The sequence below is a fragment of the Thermobia domestica genome, chromosome 8 (genome assembly GCF_964235325.1).
Source record: "Thermobia domestica chromosome 8, izTheDome1.hap1.1, whole genome shotgun sequence".
NCBI classification, from domain to species: domain Eukaryota; kingdom Metazoa; phylum Arthropoda; class Insecta; order Zygentoma; family Lepismatidae; genus Thermobia; species Thermobia domestica.
Genome location: NC_137461.1, coordinates 108,272,782 through 108,289,549, shown reverse-complemented (window position 1 = coordinate 108,289,549; position 16,768 = coordinate 108,272,782). Strand labels below are relative to the sequence as shown.

Here is a 16,768-nt window from a genome sequence, read left to right as displayed (position 1 = left end):
ATTTCCGGATTTTTTACCAAGTGTGCATTTTGACTTTTCTCGCCTTCTGCTGATAGCGGCATTCTTCACTAGTGCTGCTGTGGGTGATAAGACAGTGAGTCACAACTAGCAGAAAAAAAACGAGCTTGAAAACCTTAACTGGACTACCCATTCATCCTACTTTATTTTACTTCACAACAACGAATTTCCAGTTGAATTTGTGAACAAAAACCTCATCGAGTATGACGTCATTCTTTAATACTTTGGCCCCACTTCTGCTCAAAAACACAAAACACGCTTTGTTGTGTGTTATGGTATGCTAAAGGACTAACTATTTCCAAAATTTCAGATTTTTTTATCCAGGCCCATTGGAGATATTCGACAGTGAAATATGCCAAATTGGCATAATTCCCCAACTTTACTATATTTTTTCAGGCCTTTGGGAGCAGCTACAGATCTGCAAATTTTTGACTATAAACGTATGAGCCCAGACTACATGCATACAAAAATTCAGACCTCTACGTCAGTTGGTTCCTCTTCTCAAACATGTCTTCAATGTTCAAAAATGTTGCTACTGTAGGCCCTGATTTTACCCCTTTCCAGTGGCTTTAGGCAAAAATGTTAGGAGATCAAAGTTTTAGCTCTGCACGAGTTGGAGACATCCAGCAATTTTCAATTAGGTAGGACAAGTACATGCTGAGATATTCACAACAATGTAAACGCTTAAAATCGAAAAAATGCAAAATGGCGGCAGCCGCTGCGTCGCCATGGGAAAATGAAATGAAATCTTTAAGTTTAACGTCCCACAGTTATGCCGGTTAGGCTAAAGGAGACGGTGATAATGAGAGATGAGTGAAATGGTGGAATGAAGAAAGTGGGGGGAAACGGGAGAACCCCGAGAAAACCCACGAACACGGTGTTTGTCCACCACAAAGTCCACACGGCGCGAGCTGGGATCGAACCAGGGACCCCAAGCACCGGAGGTGAACGCTCTACCACTGTGCCACCGCGCCCCCCGCGTCGCCATGGGATGTTGTAAAAAAAAATTAATTGTGGTTTCGAAGTACCCTGATATAGGATAAACATTCATGAAAAAATTAGATTTTTTTGGAGATGGTCGAACGGCACATGCTTGATCACTTAGAATGGATTGACTCGTAAGACGAAACAAATATTCCTGTTGGATAGAACCAAGGACGGTGTGTCAAGTGCCCGTACTCCAGAGACAGGAAGGTTCGAACAAAATGTAACGTTTGTGGCAGTTTTGTTGGCAAAGATCACTCAACAAAGAAGATTGTATGTGAAGACTGTTAGTGTTTGCAATGATAGGAATATGCTTACATGTTTCTTTATTTGAATATACAATAGGCAAGTCATTTTGTAACAATATTGGAATCTTGTTTATTTGCAAAGAAATAATACCATGCTGTATTTTGCACAAAATTCAAACTATACTATATCTGTGAGAAAATATACGAATATATTACATTATATGTCGAAACATCAACTATGCAATAAAGTACCATTTCAACATTTGTGTATTATAATAATCAAATATTTTTATTAAAAACAGCGATTTATGTGTGGGGTGCATTTGCACCTACTCGGTAAATAACGTGATTCATTGAAGTTGATAAAAAAAAAAGGTTAACTGCGTTTGTACTCCTATAAAGAGAATGAGTCTACAGAATCCTGGGACCACATTAATTTCACGGAACACTTCTTACAATTCGAAGAAACAAGCTACTTCTAACGATTTTTGCTTTTAAAGTTATTTAATGATCTTTGTTAACTTAGTCACTTTCCATACTGGTTTTCTTGTATGCTCTTACTCGCATGTTAATATTGAAATTTAACTTATTTACAGCTCTTCGAATTGTTAGTGGGATGATACTAATTTGGAACGCAAGTGTTAAAAGTGTAACAAGTGTTCCGTGAAAGTAGTTGATCTTGGAATTTTTCGCATTCTCTTTTCAGAACAGTACAAAAGCAATTAATTATGAGTTCCAGCCTGCAAGAGGTAAGGAACGGTTGTGGCCATGACTGTTTAACTTGACTGCAAAATATGTAGTAGATACTGCAATTTTCTATTATTATTAAATGACACAACTGTGTATTTAAACTAATCACTGTAGATTTGTTTATTCTTACTTTACAGTTCAACGTAAGGAGAAAAAAAAAATCAGGACAACTAATTCCAGTGCGACTTGTTTATATGTAAGTCTTAAACGGCTATTATTACAAATGAGTACGGAAGCTACACTAAATTTTTAAAAGCACTGCTATTACCTTGTAAACAGCAGAGCTCCCTCAAGTTATTACTCACCTGAATCTCTACAGCACGAGGGGGATCACTTTGAACAACAGGTAGAGCATCCGTCGAGGAGCTCCTAATATATTCTCGCACCTCTTGCCACAATGCTTGTATTCTATCATTCTGGTTCACTAAAGAACGGCGAGGAGCGTTCATCAGCTGAAATAAATGCATTTAAAATAAATCTATTATTTTAATTAAACTAAAGATTTAAGTGTGAATTTTGTCATATGACAATAGAAGAACTCACTTTTTGGAGCTAAGGCTCAGACTTGATCAACCCAAGAGATGACTTCGTTAAAAAGATAGATAACAGATCTCATAAATGGACATCTATGATAATAAAAGGCATTATTAAGAACGTAAAATTATACGTAATATAGCGCGATATTAACTGAGACGTTAACGATACTGTAACCTAGTTATCAAAAGCGAATTTCAAATTACTAAAACGAATATATCTTCAGATTTTTTTAAAAAAAAATCCAATCACTTAAACTTAGTATTGCAATCTTATTCGTCATCTTAATTAGGAAACCTGGGATCCATGTAGATTTCTGAGACTGATATTTTTCTTACAACAGAACGTCCTTAGCAAATATTGGAATACTTCCAAGAACTCAGTAATTGCTACACTTTTAATCTAATAATTGCAATAAACTTTTCTTTCATTAGCATACCTTGGAACCAAATATGGTATTTTATTAAACTTTTTTTTTTTTTTTTCACAACACAATTTTATTGTTAATGGCATTAAGTATTAAATAATTTACATTAACGTTTCAACTAGCAAATATGTGCCTCCTAGTGTATTGGAAAGCCCATATCAGACATTCAATGACTCCTCAGAAAACTAGACATGTCTAAATGCGACAGTTTTAGAGAGTAAATAGCTTATTTCGTATTTCTTACGTAATCCTTAAATTCTGTTTACTATTTTGTTTCCTGTATGAACTTGTACTAACAGAAACAGGAGGTGCAAACATAAGGAAGAAAAGAGGAAAAACAGGAATATTTGAATAGATTACAATCAACACCTCGAAGTGCTGTATTTCTACGCAAAAAAAGTTACAAAACTATGTACAATGAATTATGTTGTTTGTTATATCACTTCTCCAAAATATAATTGAGCGCCTGAATTTTTCTAAGTTCCTTAAAATTATAAATCAACAACGCACTCAAAGTAATAGGAGGGGAAGTCATAAGAAAAAAAGAGTACTGAAGAAAGGAAAAGAAAGAAAGTTCTGTAAAATTTTATTACTAGAATTTCTAATTACTTTAAACTTTAGAATATAGAAAGAAAATATATACTATACAAAAGGTGATGGTAAGAATGGTATTAAGACTCATTATTAGTCTGCCATACAAACTTTATCACTGTGCAAACAAAATACTTGTGCAAGGTTCAGTGTATTTTTGAGGAAAGATTACCATTTCAATATCTTATTTTTACTTCCTTTCCTTCAATACTAATTTTGTAAATATTTAGTTTAAATCTGTGCAAGATGAGACTATCACTTTAACTATAAGAAACGTAATACTTCTGTCGTTAAAAATTAGCGTTAAAAAGAATAAGGATTTAAGTATTTCCTTGTTGAAAATTGATCTCTAAGTAAATTGTGTTTCATTATTCAAAAGGCATCTTATTATTCGGTTTCCAAATGAAGTGAAAAATACCAGTATTCACTATAAATATATGCTTTTCAGAATAATGTTATAATTTTATTTACTAAACCTTCAATTATTGGTTACATATATATTGACATTTTAGGATGTTAATTTGTACTAAATCCTTCGCATTTACACTTGAATCGAACCTGATGATTTTGAATATTTATCCCGTGATTTTTTTAAAACACCTATTAATAAAGTGCAACACTAATTCACACGAAGCACATACCGTAGCTCCAGGATTTTTGAAAAGCCACCGTTTCAATGTGTTGTATCGATGGCGGGCATTGGTACGATTTCGGCCAGGCAAATGTGTAGCGATTTTACTCCAGTCACTCGATCCATACTTTCTCACTAATGCGAACAGCTTCTTATCTTCATCGCTAAAAACGAAACAATAAATATGATTAGAATAAACGCAGAAAAAACTTACTGTTAAACTGCAGAGTGGATCTTATCAATGCACTGTTAAGTTTGTCTGTAGATTTTCAACACCGGTTCAAACTTTGGTAATCAGAAAAAGAAAGAAAATCAGTAAGTAAATAAATAAATAAATAAATACCGTAACATTCAACGTTGACGTCGAAGATTAACAATGTCAATAGTCTTACAGTCCAACCACGATGCCTTGATCGGTGACATGAATTAGAAATTAATGTTTAAATAGAGCTTCCCCGCTTGTCTAGTGGCTAACGTGGACGCCTTTTGTGTACAGGATCCTGAGTTCGATTCCCAGTGAGAGAGCACTGAAATTTGATAGCATTAAAGTTGTTCAGATTCTACCCGGAACTGTAGGTCTACGTCTCATATAGCCTCAATACTAAAACAGGAGGACACCACACTTCTTGATTCATTTTAAAATGCCATAATAAGCCATACTACAGTGCCGGAGATAGCTAGGAATCATTAATTCAGAAGATTCTAATGCAATGCTGTATCCACTTAACGTCCAGAACATCATGAGCTGCATACAGAAATTAAAATTAAAATTTAGGTACGTGAAAACAGGGATGCCAGAAGCGAATAAAATGTTGTTTGTTCCACTGACTGGAAACTCCAAGTTTTCGAATTATTTTAAGTAAAAAAATCAGGGACACAAGTTTGTTGCTAATATTTATATCATATTGGAGTTCAATTATAACTTGAAAAATACCTTAATATTTAAAAGACATTTCCCAAATTTCTAACTTTCAGATTTCATATACTGTTAGTGCATTACTTGCTCCAGGAATAATTTTTAATATTGCTTACTCCAAATGCAAGAAAATTTCATGTCGTATGGTAATTAATTTGTAAACCTCTTTTCTTAAATGGGGTAACATATTCACACAATTATTTAGGAGTGTTTTTAACTTCATATGTTCATGACTGCGAGCAACTTCATGGTGTTCATTTTCAACTCGTTACGCATTTGAATCGTTATAACTGTCGGTTAATCACTGCAGCCTGTTTTGTTTTACAATAAGCAAAAGTTGCAATACAACTCGTCACTTATAATGATATTTATATTTCCAATGTAAAATAGTTTTTAACTTCTTAGAGAGTTAATTAGATTTTTTTCTGAATATTATTTTAACACAAAATATATTTACAAGAAAATACTTTAAAATAAGTTGAAAGGCTATATAAACAAGAAATTCTATTGCTTTTACTTCTGAAGGTCAGAGTTGCCGTGGATTTCGGTCCATCGTCATGTAAGGTAAGTTTAAGGTCTTAGCATTTAGATTTCTGAGCTTTCGTCATTTTTGGCCATGTTAGCCCGTCACGTTTGAGAGATTACCTCCCACGGCGAACACACCATCCGGGGAAAGGGAAGGAAGAAAGGAGGCGGCCTGGAACCTAGAAGTTAGGTACCACCCCGGCATTTGCCTGGTATGAATGAGGAAAACCTCACTCAGGGTGGCTGGCCTGAAAAAGCGTTCCACATTTTTTCGACCGAGTGCCCCACCGGGAATCGAACCCGGGACCGCTCGCATCGAAGGCGAGGGCGTTAGCGACTACGTTACGTGGGGCCACAAGGTAAGTTTAGGCGCTTCAGTACTCTAGGCGCTTCAGTAAATTCGGTCCCCACTACAATTCATGTATATCCAAATATCGAAGTTTCAGAATCCTGAGATACTTACGCTACAATTTTTATAGAGGTAGTTGGAGAGTACTTCAAATTATATGCTCGTAGCCAAACTCCCTCTGTACAAATTGCTTCGTGAGTACCTTAGGATTCTGAAACATGTATTTTTGGATAGTGCACATATTAGTACCTAAGTGAAATCTTGACCCGACTACGGTAGATACCATAGTTTTGGAGCTATGGTCCTTTAAATTTTATTTTTTCATGTTTTCGGCAACCTTTAACTCCGAAAGGAAGGATTTGTGCACCCAGAATGGTCTATACCTTTTATCTTATCTTGGTATCAGGAATCACCTTCCAAACGTTGTCGTTGTTTTGGAACACCTGTATACGAGAAATAAATATGCAGCTATATGAGGAATAATTAACTGAAAGAATTAATAAATTAATCAAGGATATCTACGAAAAAGTTCAAAAATGTTTATTGTCACCAGTTTTAAATTTAGAAAGATATAAATTATCGTGTAATTGTCAATCGACTTTCTAACTCTGCGTACTGAATTTAACACTAAAGACAAGCTACCTAACCTCACTCATGGTTACAAAATTATCTGGATAAACGTTTAGCGTGTAGTTGCTTACGGAAATAATAATAAATTATTCACTTATGGTATAAATAGATTATTCTTAAAGCATGATACTTACTATGTCCATTTATGAGCGGGGATTTTGACTTTAAGACTTCCATTGTAACGGTCTCGAATCTGAATAGAAGTTCGGCCTGGAAGAAACCTTGAAATGCGAGGGAAATCTGTACCGTATTTCCTGACACCAGCTGCAATAATAAAATCTTCATCTTTACTGAATCTGCCTTTCCGAATATGAGGGTCTAAGGAGTAACACCAGCGATTGTACAGTTGATTCTTCGTTCTGCCTTCCATATAGTAAGATACCTGTCATAATTAATAGAAATACAACAAATCAACTCATTTTCTTTTTTCGTCCAGCGGTAGATAATACTATCAGAAATACCTGAAAAATATACAAATATCCATCTTCTGGCCTTTGAAAGTAATAAGTATAGATACGCAACTACATGCAACAGGAACAGGATACTACGCGAATTTAGTTTTGCAGCGACAGTGTAACAAAGAACTGCTAGAAAATAAATAAAAACTAACGTTTTCGTTTTGTTTCCCAGATTTTCCATTTTTACCTGACCTTGGAAAAAATTATGAATTTTTTTTTTTCCACACCCTTTAGAACTCTACGTATAACTGCTCTATGAATGCTCTAGGTATAACGCAATGTAGGGTTTACCTAATATAAATTGAGTTTGTTTTTCTTTTGTTTTGTTGTTAACGTAGTTTTTAGTCACAGTATTCACTAGCGTATTGCCTCTATAGTTTTAGGTTTGATATTGACAGTTATATGATTTACCATTTTCTTTCTTTCTCTTTGTACTGATGCGTTCTGGTTTTTGATTCTTTCAAAGTCATGCTTACTAATTAGTGCTATTTGCAGTTGAGTTGAGTTGATTTTCAGTTTAAGTCTCTTTCAGCAGCGATGCTATATGAGACGTGGACCTACTGCTTAACGTGGAATCCGAGCCACATGAGCTCCTGCCGGGAATCGAGCTCGAGTCTCCCACGCCAAAGGTGCATACGCTAACCGCTTAGCCACTAAGGAGCTCATAGTGCTACTTGCAATGCTTAATGTAGATTAAAGTATTTAATATGAGCCTTTGGTAAATTAATGACACAAAAGTACAATGATAATTGGCAATGTAAACTTCCGTTTTCAAAATTTATTTTGGCATTTTGCCTGTCATTTTTGATGTTTTATTTTACCACAACAGCCGATCTTTAGTAATAAATAAATAAATACAATAAATAAATATATTAAATTTCGTATCTTTATGTGCAGTAGTTCGAAAGAAACATAATAACTGTCGATTGCTCCCTTCCGTTTGGATAGAATTTTTATATATAAAAAAAAAACATGCCAGTAAATGATATATTCGTATTCTGTACACTTAAAAACTTTTAATAAATTGAAGTTTCCATATTTTTTTTTATATAATACTCAATAAATGATTGCTGTACAATAAAACTCAAAAACGCTAAGGCATGTTATTGTAAATTTCTTATTATTTCTCCACATACTAGGTTTCGCGACTTTGTCTAGGCGATCAGAAGAGTAATAGTTAAAATTCCCTTTCCCTTATTCCTTCAGCGAGGAATTTAGAAAACTCGTGTAAGTGAATGAGATATTTACACTTACAACGATATTGTATATCTGTGGGATAAATTACTTCCATTTTCTTGTAGCTATTTTGGATAACGGTGCTTGAAAGTGCACAATTGTTTTGATAAGAAGAAGAAATGTAGAATATATGTTGATTTTATATTGATAATCATGTAATGTCAGTTGTTAAAAAGAACAAATGAAATGAAATGAAATCTTTAAGTTTAACGTCCCACAGTTATACCGGTTAGGCTAAAGGAGACGGTGATAATGAGAAATGAGTGAAACGGTGGAATGAAGAAAGTGGGAGGAAACGGGAGAACCCCGAGAAAACCCACGAACACGGTGTTTGTCCACCACAAAGTCCACACGGCGCGAGCTGGGATCGAACCAGGGACCCCAAGCACCGGAGGTGAACGCTCTACCACTGAGCCACCGCGCCCCCCCTAGTTGTTAAAAAGAAGATAGCTATTTTGCTTGGTTGTTATGACAACATAATAATAAATTTTCATGAAGGTTTTGAGAATAAAAAGTTAATGGTGTTTTGCATTTGATGTATCTAATTCTCAGTGCATGCAATCAGTAGTTTTTACAAGTACAGGTAAATAAAATTAAGGTGTTTAGCCGTGCTGACTTATATTACAATTCGGACTGTGGGCATATATAACGAAATATAAAAATATAAACGTTATTTATCGTTATATATATAGATGGTGGTTTACCGAACAGGAATAGCTTGAGATTAATTTGAAGTTAAGTAAAGCAGTCTCATCATAACGTTCAACACGGAGTATACTTTATTAAGAAGTAAGAAAAGAATTTATAGAAACATTACAATGAATGTTTCTGGGAATGAAAATATAAATGAGGAAGGTGGTGATGTAGAGCTACCAGGTACGAACTCATCAACAAATGTAGCTGACCTTATAAAACAGTTAGGTCAATCTTAGTCTCAGCAAATGAAGCAAATGGACACTAAATTTGAACAAATTTCAGCAAATGGATACTAAATTTCAGCAAATGGATAATAGTTTTCAGCAAATAGATAATAAATTTAAATAAATTACACAGGCTATGACTCAGCGAATGGATAATAAATTAGAGCAAAGAACAGCAAATCAACACTAAATTAGAACGAGCAGACTGTATGATGGAACAAATGGTGCACAGATTTTCTATTGTACAAAGTTCAGTGGATGCGGTTGAAACGAAGGTTAGTGAGCATAGTAATAAAATTAAAGCATTACATGAGGAAATAGACGCTATAAAGGAAAAGATCGTCACCATAAATGTTAATCCTGATTCAATTCTCAACAGGGACCATATATCCAATGAACCCAAATTACCACTAGGAGAAAGTGATATAGCAGAAAGCTCTAGTGCATGTAGTATGGGAAAAGAGGAAAGAAGATCACGTTCAGTACATCACCGAAAACCCAGACACGTAAGATCTAATCCTTCGAAACAACCTTATAATAACCATCTTCCTTTCAGATTTAGTGAAATACGATCATTAACGAAATTTAGCGAAAGGTCAGAAGACATACCTGCCAGTGTATTTTTGGAGAAATTCGAAGAGGAAGGTGACCTAATCGGTATAGACAAAACTAAATTTCTATTACCGCCCTGCTCTGTTTGGTTGAAAGCGATTAGGGGAAGTATACGCAATTATTTAGATTTTAAGAACGCACTACTTTCAAATTTTGAGAATGATTTTATGTTAGCGAACCGAAACACCTTAGTTCGAAACAGCCATTTTAACCCAAAATTGGATAAGAGTCTCACTGATTTTGTGATATCCGTATATCATGAATTGAAGTTAATTAATCAATACCAATAGGAATCAAGAGTAATAGCATCAATCCGAATCTTGTTACCTTTTATGTTGCAGCAAATACTAGATTTCAGCACGTTGTGATATGAACACGAATATCGCTTACTAAAAGTTATGATAAATATGCTTGAATAAATAAAACATGTTATATTATATTCTAACCCATATAAACGTTGCTAATTCTTAATATGATAATTTCTTTATTTGTATTATTCCGTTATATTGATTGTCTTGTTTTGTTTTACTTTGAGTATTATTCTGATTTCTTTATAATTCGATTCACTTATCAATATTGAGTTTTTCAATTCTTTTATGATCATCTTGATTACGCTCAAATGGAAGGAATAAGTTGTGTAATATGTCAATGTACTTTGTTTAATGATTTAATGAGTTCCGAAGATATAGAATTAAAGAATCTATTTTAGAACCAGAATAATTAACAAGTTGGTCGTATTTTTGAATAAGTCCTCTATATCGACAATTTATAGAATTAAAATATAATTGATTATTAAATAAATATAAGATTATTGTGAAGATAAAATGAAATTAATATATGTATTAAATATATATATATATATATATATATATATATACGAGGGCTATTCGAAAAGTAAGGTAACCATGTATGACATATGTAACGGTCCAGGATTCTTTCTTAAATTGTAATCAAGTCAAGAAGTCTTAGTCGGGAGCCATATATACAACGATATTATATATCTGTGCGATAAATTACTTCAATTTTCTTGTAGTGATTTTGAACAACGGTGCTTAAAAGTGCACAATTGTTTTGATAAGAAGAAGGAAGAAGAAATGTAGAATATATGTTGATTTTATATTGATAATCATGTAATGTCAGTTGTTAAAAAGAAGATAGCTATTTTGCTTGGTTGTTATAACAACATAATAATAAATTTTCATGAAGGTTTTGAGAATAAAAAGTTAATGGTGTTCTGCATTTGATGTGTCTAATTCTCAATGCATGCAACCAGTAGTTTTTACAAGTACAGGTAAATAAAATTAAGGTGTTTAGCCGTTTTGACTTATATTACAATTCGGACTGTGAACATATATAACGAAATATAAAAATATAAACGTCATTTATCGTTATGCACTCTGTGCTAATAAAATTCATTCAATACACCCAGTACTGCACATCTACATATCTATAACATTCAGAAGCAGCATTTAAGTTTGATTTCAGCCTTTCACTAACCCTCCGGGACTAGATTTGCAAAATTCAAAATTCACAGAAGTACGTTCGAATCTGATTCGCAACACAGAATGCATGTCCTTAAAGAGCAACAGAGAACTATCTGAAGATCTAGCACACTGGCCACCGGAAAGGACAGACTGATCGTAGTGCCTGTGAAGGGCACAATACTAGTCGTTCTGAAGATCGGTATGGGCAGGAGTTTTTCGCAAGTTGCAAAATCGCGAAAGTTTTCCGAAAAAGCCGAGAGTTGGTTTTTCAACGAACTACGTCAGATTGAGTAAGGAAATAGGTGTCTTGAAGTCGCAACAAAATGTGATAACTGGTATTTTGAGCGAAATACGCCGTAAAACGCGACAAATTGCGAATTTTTTAAAACGTCAATTTTAGTTGTTAAAATACAGAAATAAAAAGTACAGTTTTCCAAGCAAAGTTTTCCTTTTGCAATTGGCAATGCTGATTACAACTAACTTCCGTTTCAAATTCATAGCTGATAGTTGTGGAATGTGGAACATTCAGCGTCGTGTTAAACAGCAGAAATCCTTACTTTGGTGTTTTTTATGGAACACGTACGCTAAAAGAGCTTATAATTTTAAAAATGATGTATAAAAAGGGGACGGTACAAGATCGCGCAAGTGAATTTGCCAGTGAAGGCATGTACGTACGTGATATCCAAACGTTTCGCACAGATATTTGTCATACGAAGCTGTCAGAGGATGATATGAAGAAAATGGTGATATTGTTTAAAAGATGCCAGGAAAAGTCCCTTTTAAAGTTACATACCTTGGGAAAGGAAAGCAAGAATTGAATGAAATGTACGAAAGCCTTGGAAAATTATTTGATCCCTCATTTGTTAGGTTCCTCTCAAATCCTGATATAAAGTGTTTATGCAAGCTTTTTGTTCATCTATAAGAATTTTCAAAGAAAACTGCAATGTATGCTGATTTCCGTAAGAGTTTGAAGGGAGTTGTGATGCAAAGTCAAGATGGCAGTGTCAATGTGATGGATATTTTACTTGCCCATAGAACCAAAGGGGAGGAAGATTTAAATTTCAGTAACTTGTGCCTCTCTGCAATATGATTTCCAATAACGAATACTGATTGAGATTTTTTTTTTCCTTTTTCGAAATACAGTTTGATAAACAGTGACAGAAGGCTAGAAATGAAAGAAGAAAATGAGGAAACGTGCAACATGCTACGCTTTTAATCAGAATAATAATTTGCAGTCGAGATATACAAGATACTGCTTTTTTTTGTTTATTTTTTTTATTTTAATGTGTATGTGTTTTTGGTGTAAAGCTGTATGGTGTTTTTGAGATGGCAATCGTGAAGATACTGTGCTAGTGTATTTTAAATTTTTGGACTTGTAAAAGAAGAAAGAAGTAATTTGTTGTTAATTACTGTATAAAAAGTAACTTCACTGTCCTATTGTTTATTACTTATATTGGGCCTAGATTATAGTTCTTATAATTTATATTAGACCTTGTAAAATAATTTACTTAGCGTCAAAATGAGAAATCTTATATCTCAAAATGCAACAAAATACGAAATTTTTAATTTCAAATGCGAAATGTTTAATTTCAAATTGCGAAAAACTCCTGTCCCTAAAGATCGGACAACACGAATGTAGCTGTGGTGTGAATCCGTTGTCTGTGTCTGCACTACCAAGAAGACACCAGCGAATCCCTATCGTACAATTAAGTACTGTGGCCGTATAGTGAAGCTGCAAAAAGCCTGATGGTCATTCCGGACAACTGCCGCTCTTGTAAGTGTTAATGTTTCTGGTTCATTGGCAGTATATATGATGGGAGGCAGAGTTAGGGAGTATATACCTAGGTATGATGGGATGGGAGATGGCCTCACGCCAAATCCCCAAGCTGGAGGACCACTCACTGTCGTCTTTTTGTGACTGCTAATTTAATATATTCGCAGCTAATCCCTATATCTCAATCCGCAATCTGAAGACGTGCCATGCCGTGGTGACAGTGCTCGTGTCATAATGAAAACCTTGATCGTCATAATTAATATCAGTCTTCTCTTAACAGATGGTATAGTTATCGTACAGCGTTATTTTTTAAATTTACAAGAAAAATCCCTTTGCGACAATTTTCTCGAAAATTGTGAATGCTAATGCACACTCACCCATATAATATTGTTTAACTACATGAAATATGTCTCTTCTCTTTTTTTTTCCACCCAACACTCACAATCTTGCAGAATATTTTCCTCATATTGAAGTAATATTGTATTCCTTCCTCCTCCTGCATCCTTACACACTCATCTGTGCCATTAGTTTTATTTTTCCCATTAAACTTTCAACCTAGTAACACTATTTCCCGTCAAACATGGCGCTCAACTAAAAGCCTGATATTTTATTTGTTATTCTATTTTTTCCCTACTTCCTTCGATCCTCATTTGATAAAGCATTTAAACGAAATATTTTTTCCGTTTAAAATGTGTGTGTGATGTTCTCACTATTATATATTAAGGAATTAAGTTTATTATATACTACAGACAATACGAAAATTGAAAATCTAAATAATATAAGGACCTACCTTTCCCCATGGAATGTAGGTGCCTATTCGGCATCTCTTGATTATTTCTGTGAGCAGCCTATCTTCTTCCTCCGTCCACTTACTCTTTCTCATGGCAGGATTTAGAGATGATTGATACCTGGTGAAACACTGGAAGGCGATTCGTCCTGTGCCCAACTCACTTGCTATCGTGTCCCAGTCGCGTTCATTATGCTTGTCTGCTAATTCCTGTCAACGAAATATTCAATATACCCCACTCAGATATTGTATGTTTTTCACCCTTCGTATTTTAAACACAATAAATATAATCGACTTAAGGTGGGAAAAATAGTAGTTTATTATTATTATTTTCAAGGTCTGAAATTTTACGTTAAATCTCATTTATTTAATAACTAACTGAACAAACCAACGTTTATTTTAAAATAATAACTGTATGACAGTTTTGCCACCTAACTGGACATATTAGCCTCATCAGACATTGTAAAAACAAGAAATAGTGTCATCTAAATATAACAGGATCCCGGAAAATAGTTCTGAACGCTGACTGGCTGATCAAAACGGATTCAGCCGATCATAACAAAAGTTCAGAAAAATTAAACTAAACGCCACTGATCCATTTCCCTAAATGGTCCGGTGGAAAATTAAACTACAAATTAAGTCTTTCAAATAACTTTCCAATAACTGAAGTGTTAAGGAGAAAGCAGGAGAGCTATAGTGTTAAAAATTCTAAGGAGCTTAAGGGCAGATTAAATAACAGGGATGTATAAAGGATAGAACGTTGTTGTTTAGCATTGATGTGAAGGCAATGTACCAGAGCGTGAAACATATTGAAAGCAGTGGAAGAGGAAATAGGAGAAAAGAAAATACATGCTTTGAGTGCATAAAAATTTAAAGAAGCATTGAAGACTATAGATCATATGGAAGAACAGTTTCTCCATTATAGGAGAGAAACGAGGGTAAAGGAGGTACTGAGCATAGGGTCAAGGATGAGTCCTATATTGGCGGAGATAGTGATGAACAGATGGGAAAAGAAAGCTAACGGGAAACGAGGGGACAAGCTTATGTTTTTCAACAGGTATGTCGATGATTGTTTCAGAGGCAACTTAACAAATTTATGAAAGAAATAAGGATCACGAGAAGGGCATACAACTCGAATTGAAGTAGAAGGAAAAGGGGTCACTGTGTTTCTAGATATGAAAATAAGCAGGAAGGAAGAATTGCTGATCACAGAATGGTTCCCGAAGTATCCATCAGGGAACTTCGATCTTAAAGGAGCGATGTTGAACGATCAACAAAGAGAAACTTCATAGAAAATATGGAAGAGAGGATCATGTGGATTGGTAGTGACACAAGGAAGGCATTAGATACAGAGAAATTTCATAAGCAATTGGAAACCAACGGATATGATAAGAGGAAGCTAAAGATGGAAAGGATCAGAAAAAGAAGGAAAATAAGAAAGAAGATGGAGAAAGAAAAGAAGACATGGTGGGGAATAGAAAGTACGGTGGAAGACACGGAATTAATAATTGAGAACGCTAAAGAGAATACGGAACGTTTATATGTACAGAAAAGGAAGTAAGAGACTATTGGATGTGTTATGCACGAGGAAGAAGAAAACAGAAGGGGAAGAGGAAAGATGAAAAGAGTTGATGGAAAGAAGAAGGGTGGTTTACAAGATAAAATGCAGTGATTGTAATAGGTGCTATATTGGTGACACGAAAAAAAAAAAAAAAAAAAACTAAAAGAATGGTTAAAACACAATGATGATGTAAGAATAGAAATAGAAAGAAATGCCATTTTCAAACATGTGAGGGACACGGACATAATATTGATTGATGCGAGACTGAAGTGTTAGCATGGAAACAAAGGACGTCAACAAGAAAGTAGAAAGCTGTGTTATGAATTGGAACTGGAAAATGGAAAGCTGTTGAAAGCCAGATTCCTTGAAAAAGAGAAAAGCTGTGTTATGAATTGGAATGTAGGACTTAAAATTGACAAACAGTGGGGCAAGTTATTGGAAAGACTTAATTTGTAGCGTAGTTTTCCACCGGACCAAGAAAGGAAAAGGATCTGTGCATTTTTCTCAACTTTTGCTATGATTTGATAAATCCCTTTTGATCAGTCAATCAGCGTTCAGAACCATCCTGTTATATTTAGATGCAACTCTCTCTTGTTTCTACAATGTCTGATGAAGCCAATATGTTCAGTTAGTTGGCAAAACTGTCACACAGTTATTATTTTAAAATAAACGTTGCTTTGTTCAGTGATTTATTTTTCTAGTTCAAACTCATTTATTTATTAATAAAAATTAAAAAAAAAAAAAAAAAAAAAAAAAAAGCCGTATAATTCTATTCTGCATTAGAATATTAAAAGAGAAAACCTAACAAGTTTTCAGAAGAAAGTCTGGTAAGGATTTCTATTTTAGTGGTATTTTTAGCATTTGAGTGTGAAATTCACGGAAAACCAGAAAAAAACTGAAGAACGACAATACAATGAGAATCTAGGACTTCCTGTTAGAAAAAAATATGTTACTGCGTACCTAAACCTCGTGTAAAGTGAATAGATCTACAATGAAGCCTTATTTACCCAAATTTTCGGTTTATCTAATTTTAATTCTTGCAATACATAACAATTATGCCAATTTTAATTACTTTTAAATTCATTAAATTATAATGTACATTGTAATAGATCCTCCTAGGGGAAAAAAATTATTTAGACCCAAGTAGCAAAGCATAACAGCATATCTTAAGGTGGTGACAGATATACGAGAAATGCTCAACAATTATTGTCCTTGATATAGAAAGAGTTGAACAAAAATATTGTGCTTGTAACAAGCTACAATTGAAAGTTTTAGAAGTGTGTGCGTGTGCCAAAGTACAAGGAAATATTGATGCTGGTTGCGTTCTCTGTTG

The 16,768-nt window shown here is 34.3% G+C and overlaps 1 protein-coding gene across 1 annotated transcript in view; it reads right to left on the bottom strand.

Annotated features, from left to right (window-relative positions):
- Positions 1–16,768, bottom strand: part of Pbp95 (proximal sequence element A Pbp95) — a 66,586-nt gene that overhangs the window by 27,357 nt on the left and 22,461 nt on the right. Inside the window, exons 6-9 of the mRNA XM_081768870.1 lie at positions 13,878–14,084; positions 6,738–6,985; positions 4,194–4,347; positions 2,306–2,452 (exon numbers count right to left, since the gene is read on the bottom strand). Of these exons, the coding sequence (XP_081624996.1) occupies positions 2,306–2,452; positions 4,194–4,347; positions 6,738–6,985; positions 13,878–14,084 (756 nt within the window). The remainder of the gene's footprint in view (positions 1–2,305; positions 2,453–4,193; positions 4,348–6,737; positions 6,986–13,877; positions 14,085–16,768) is intronic.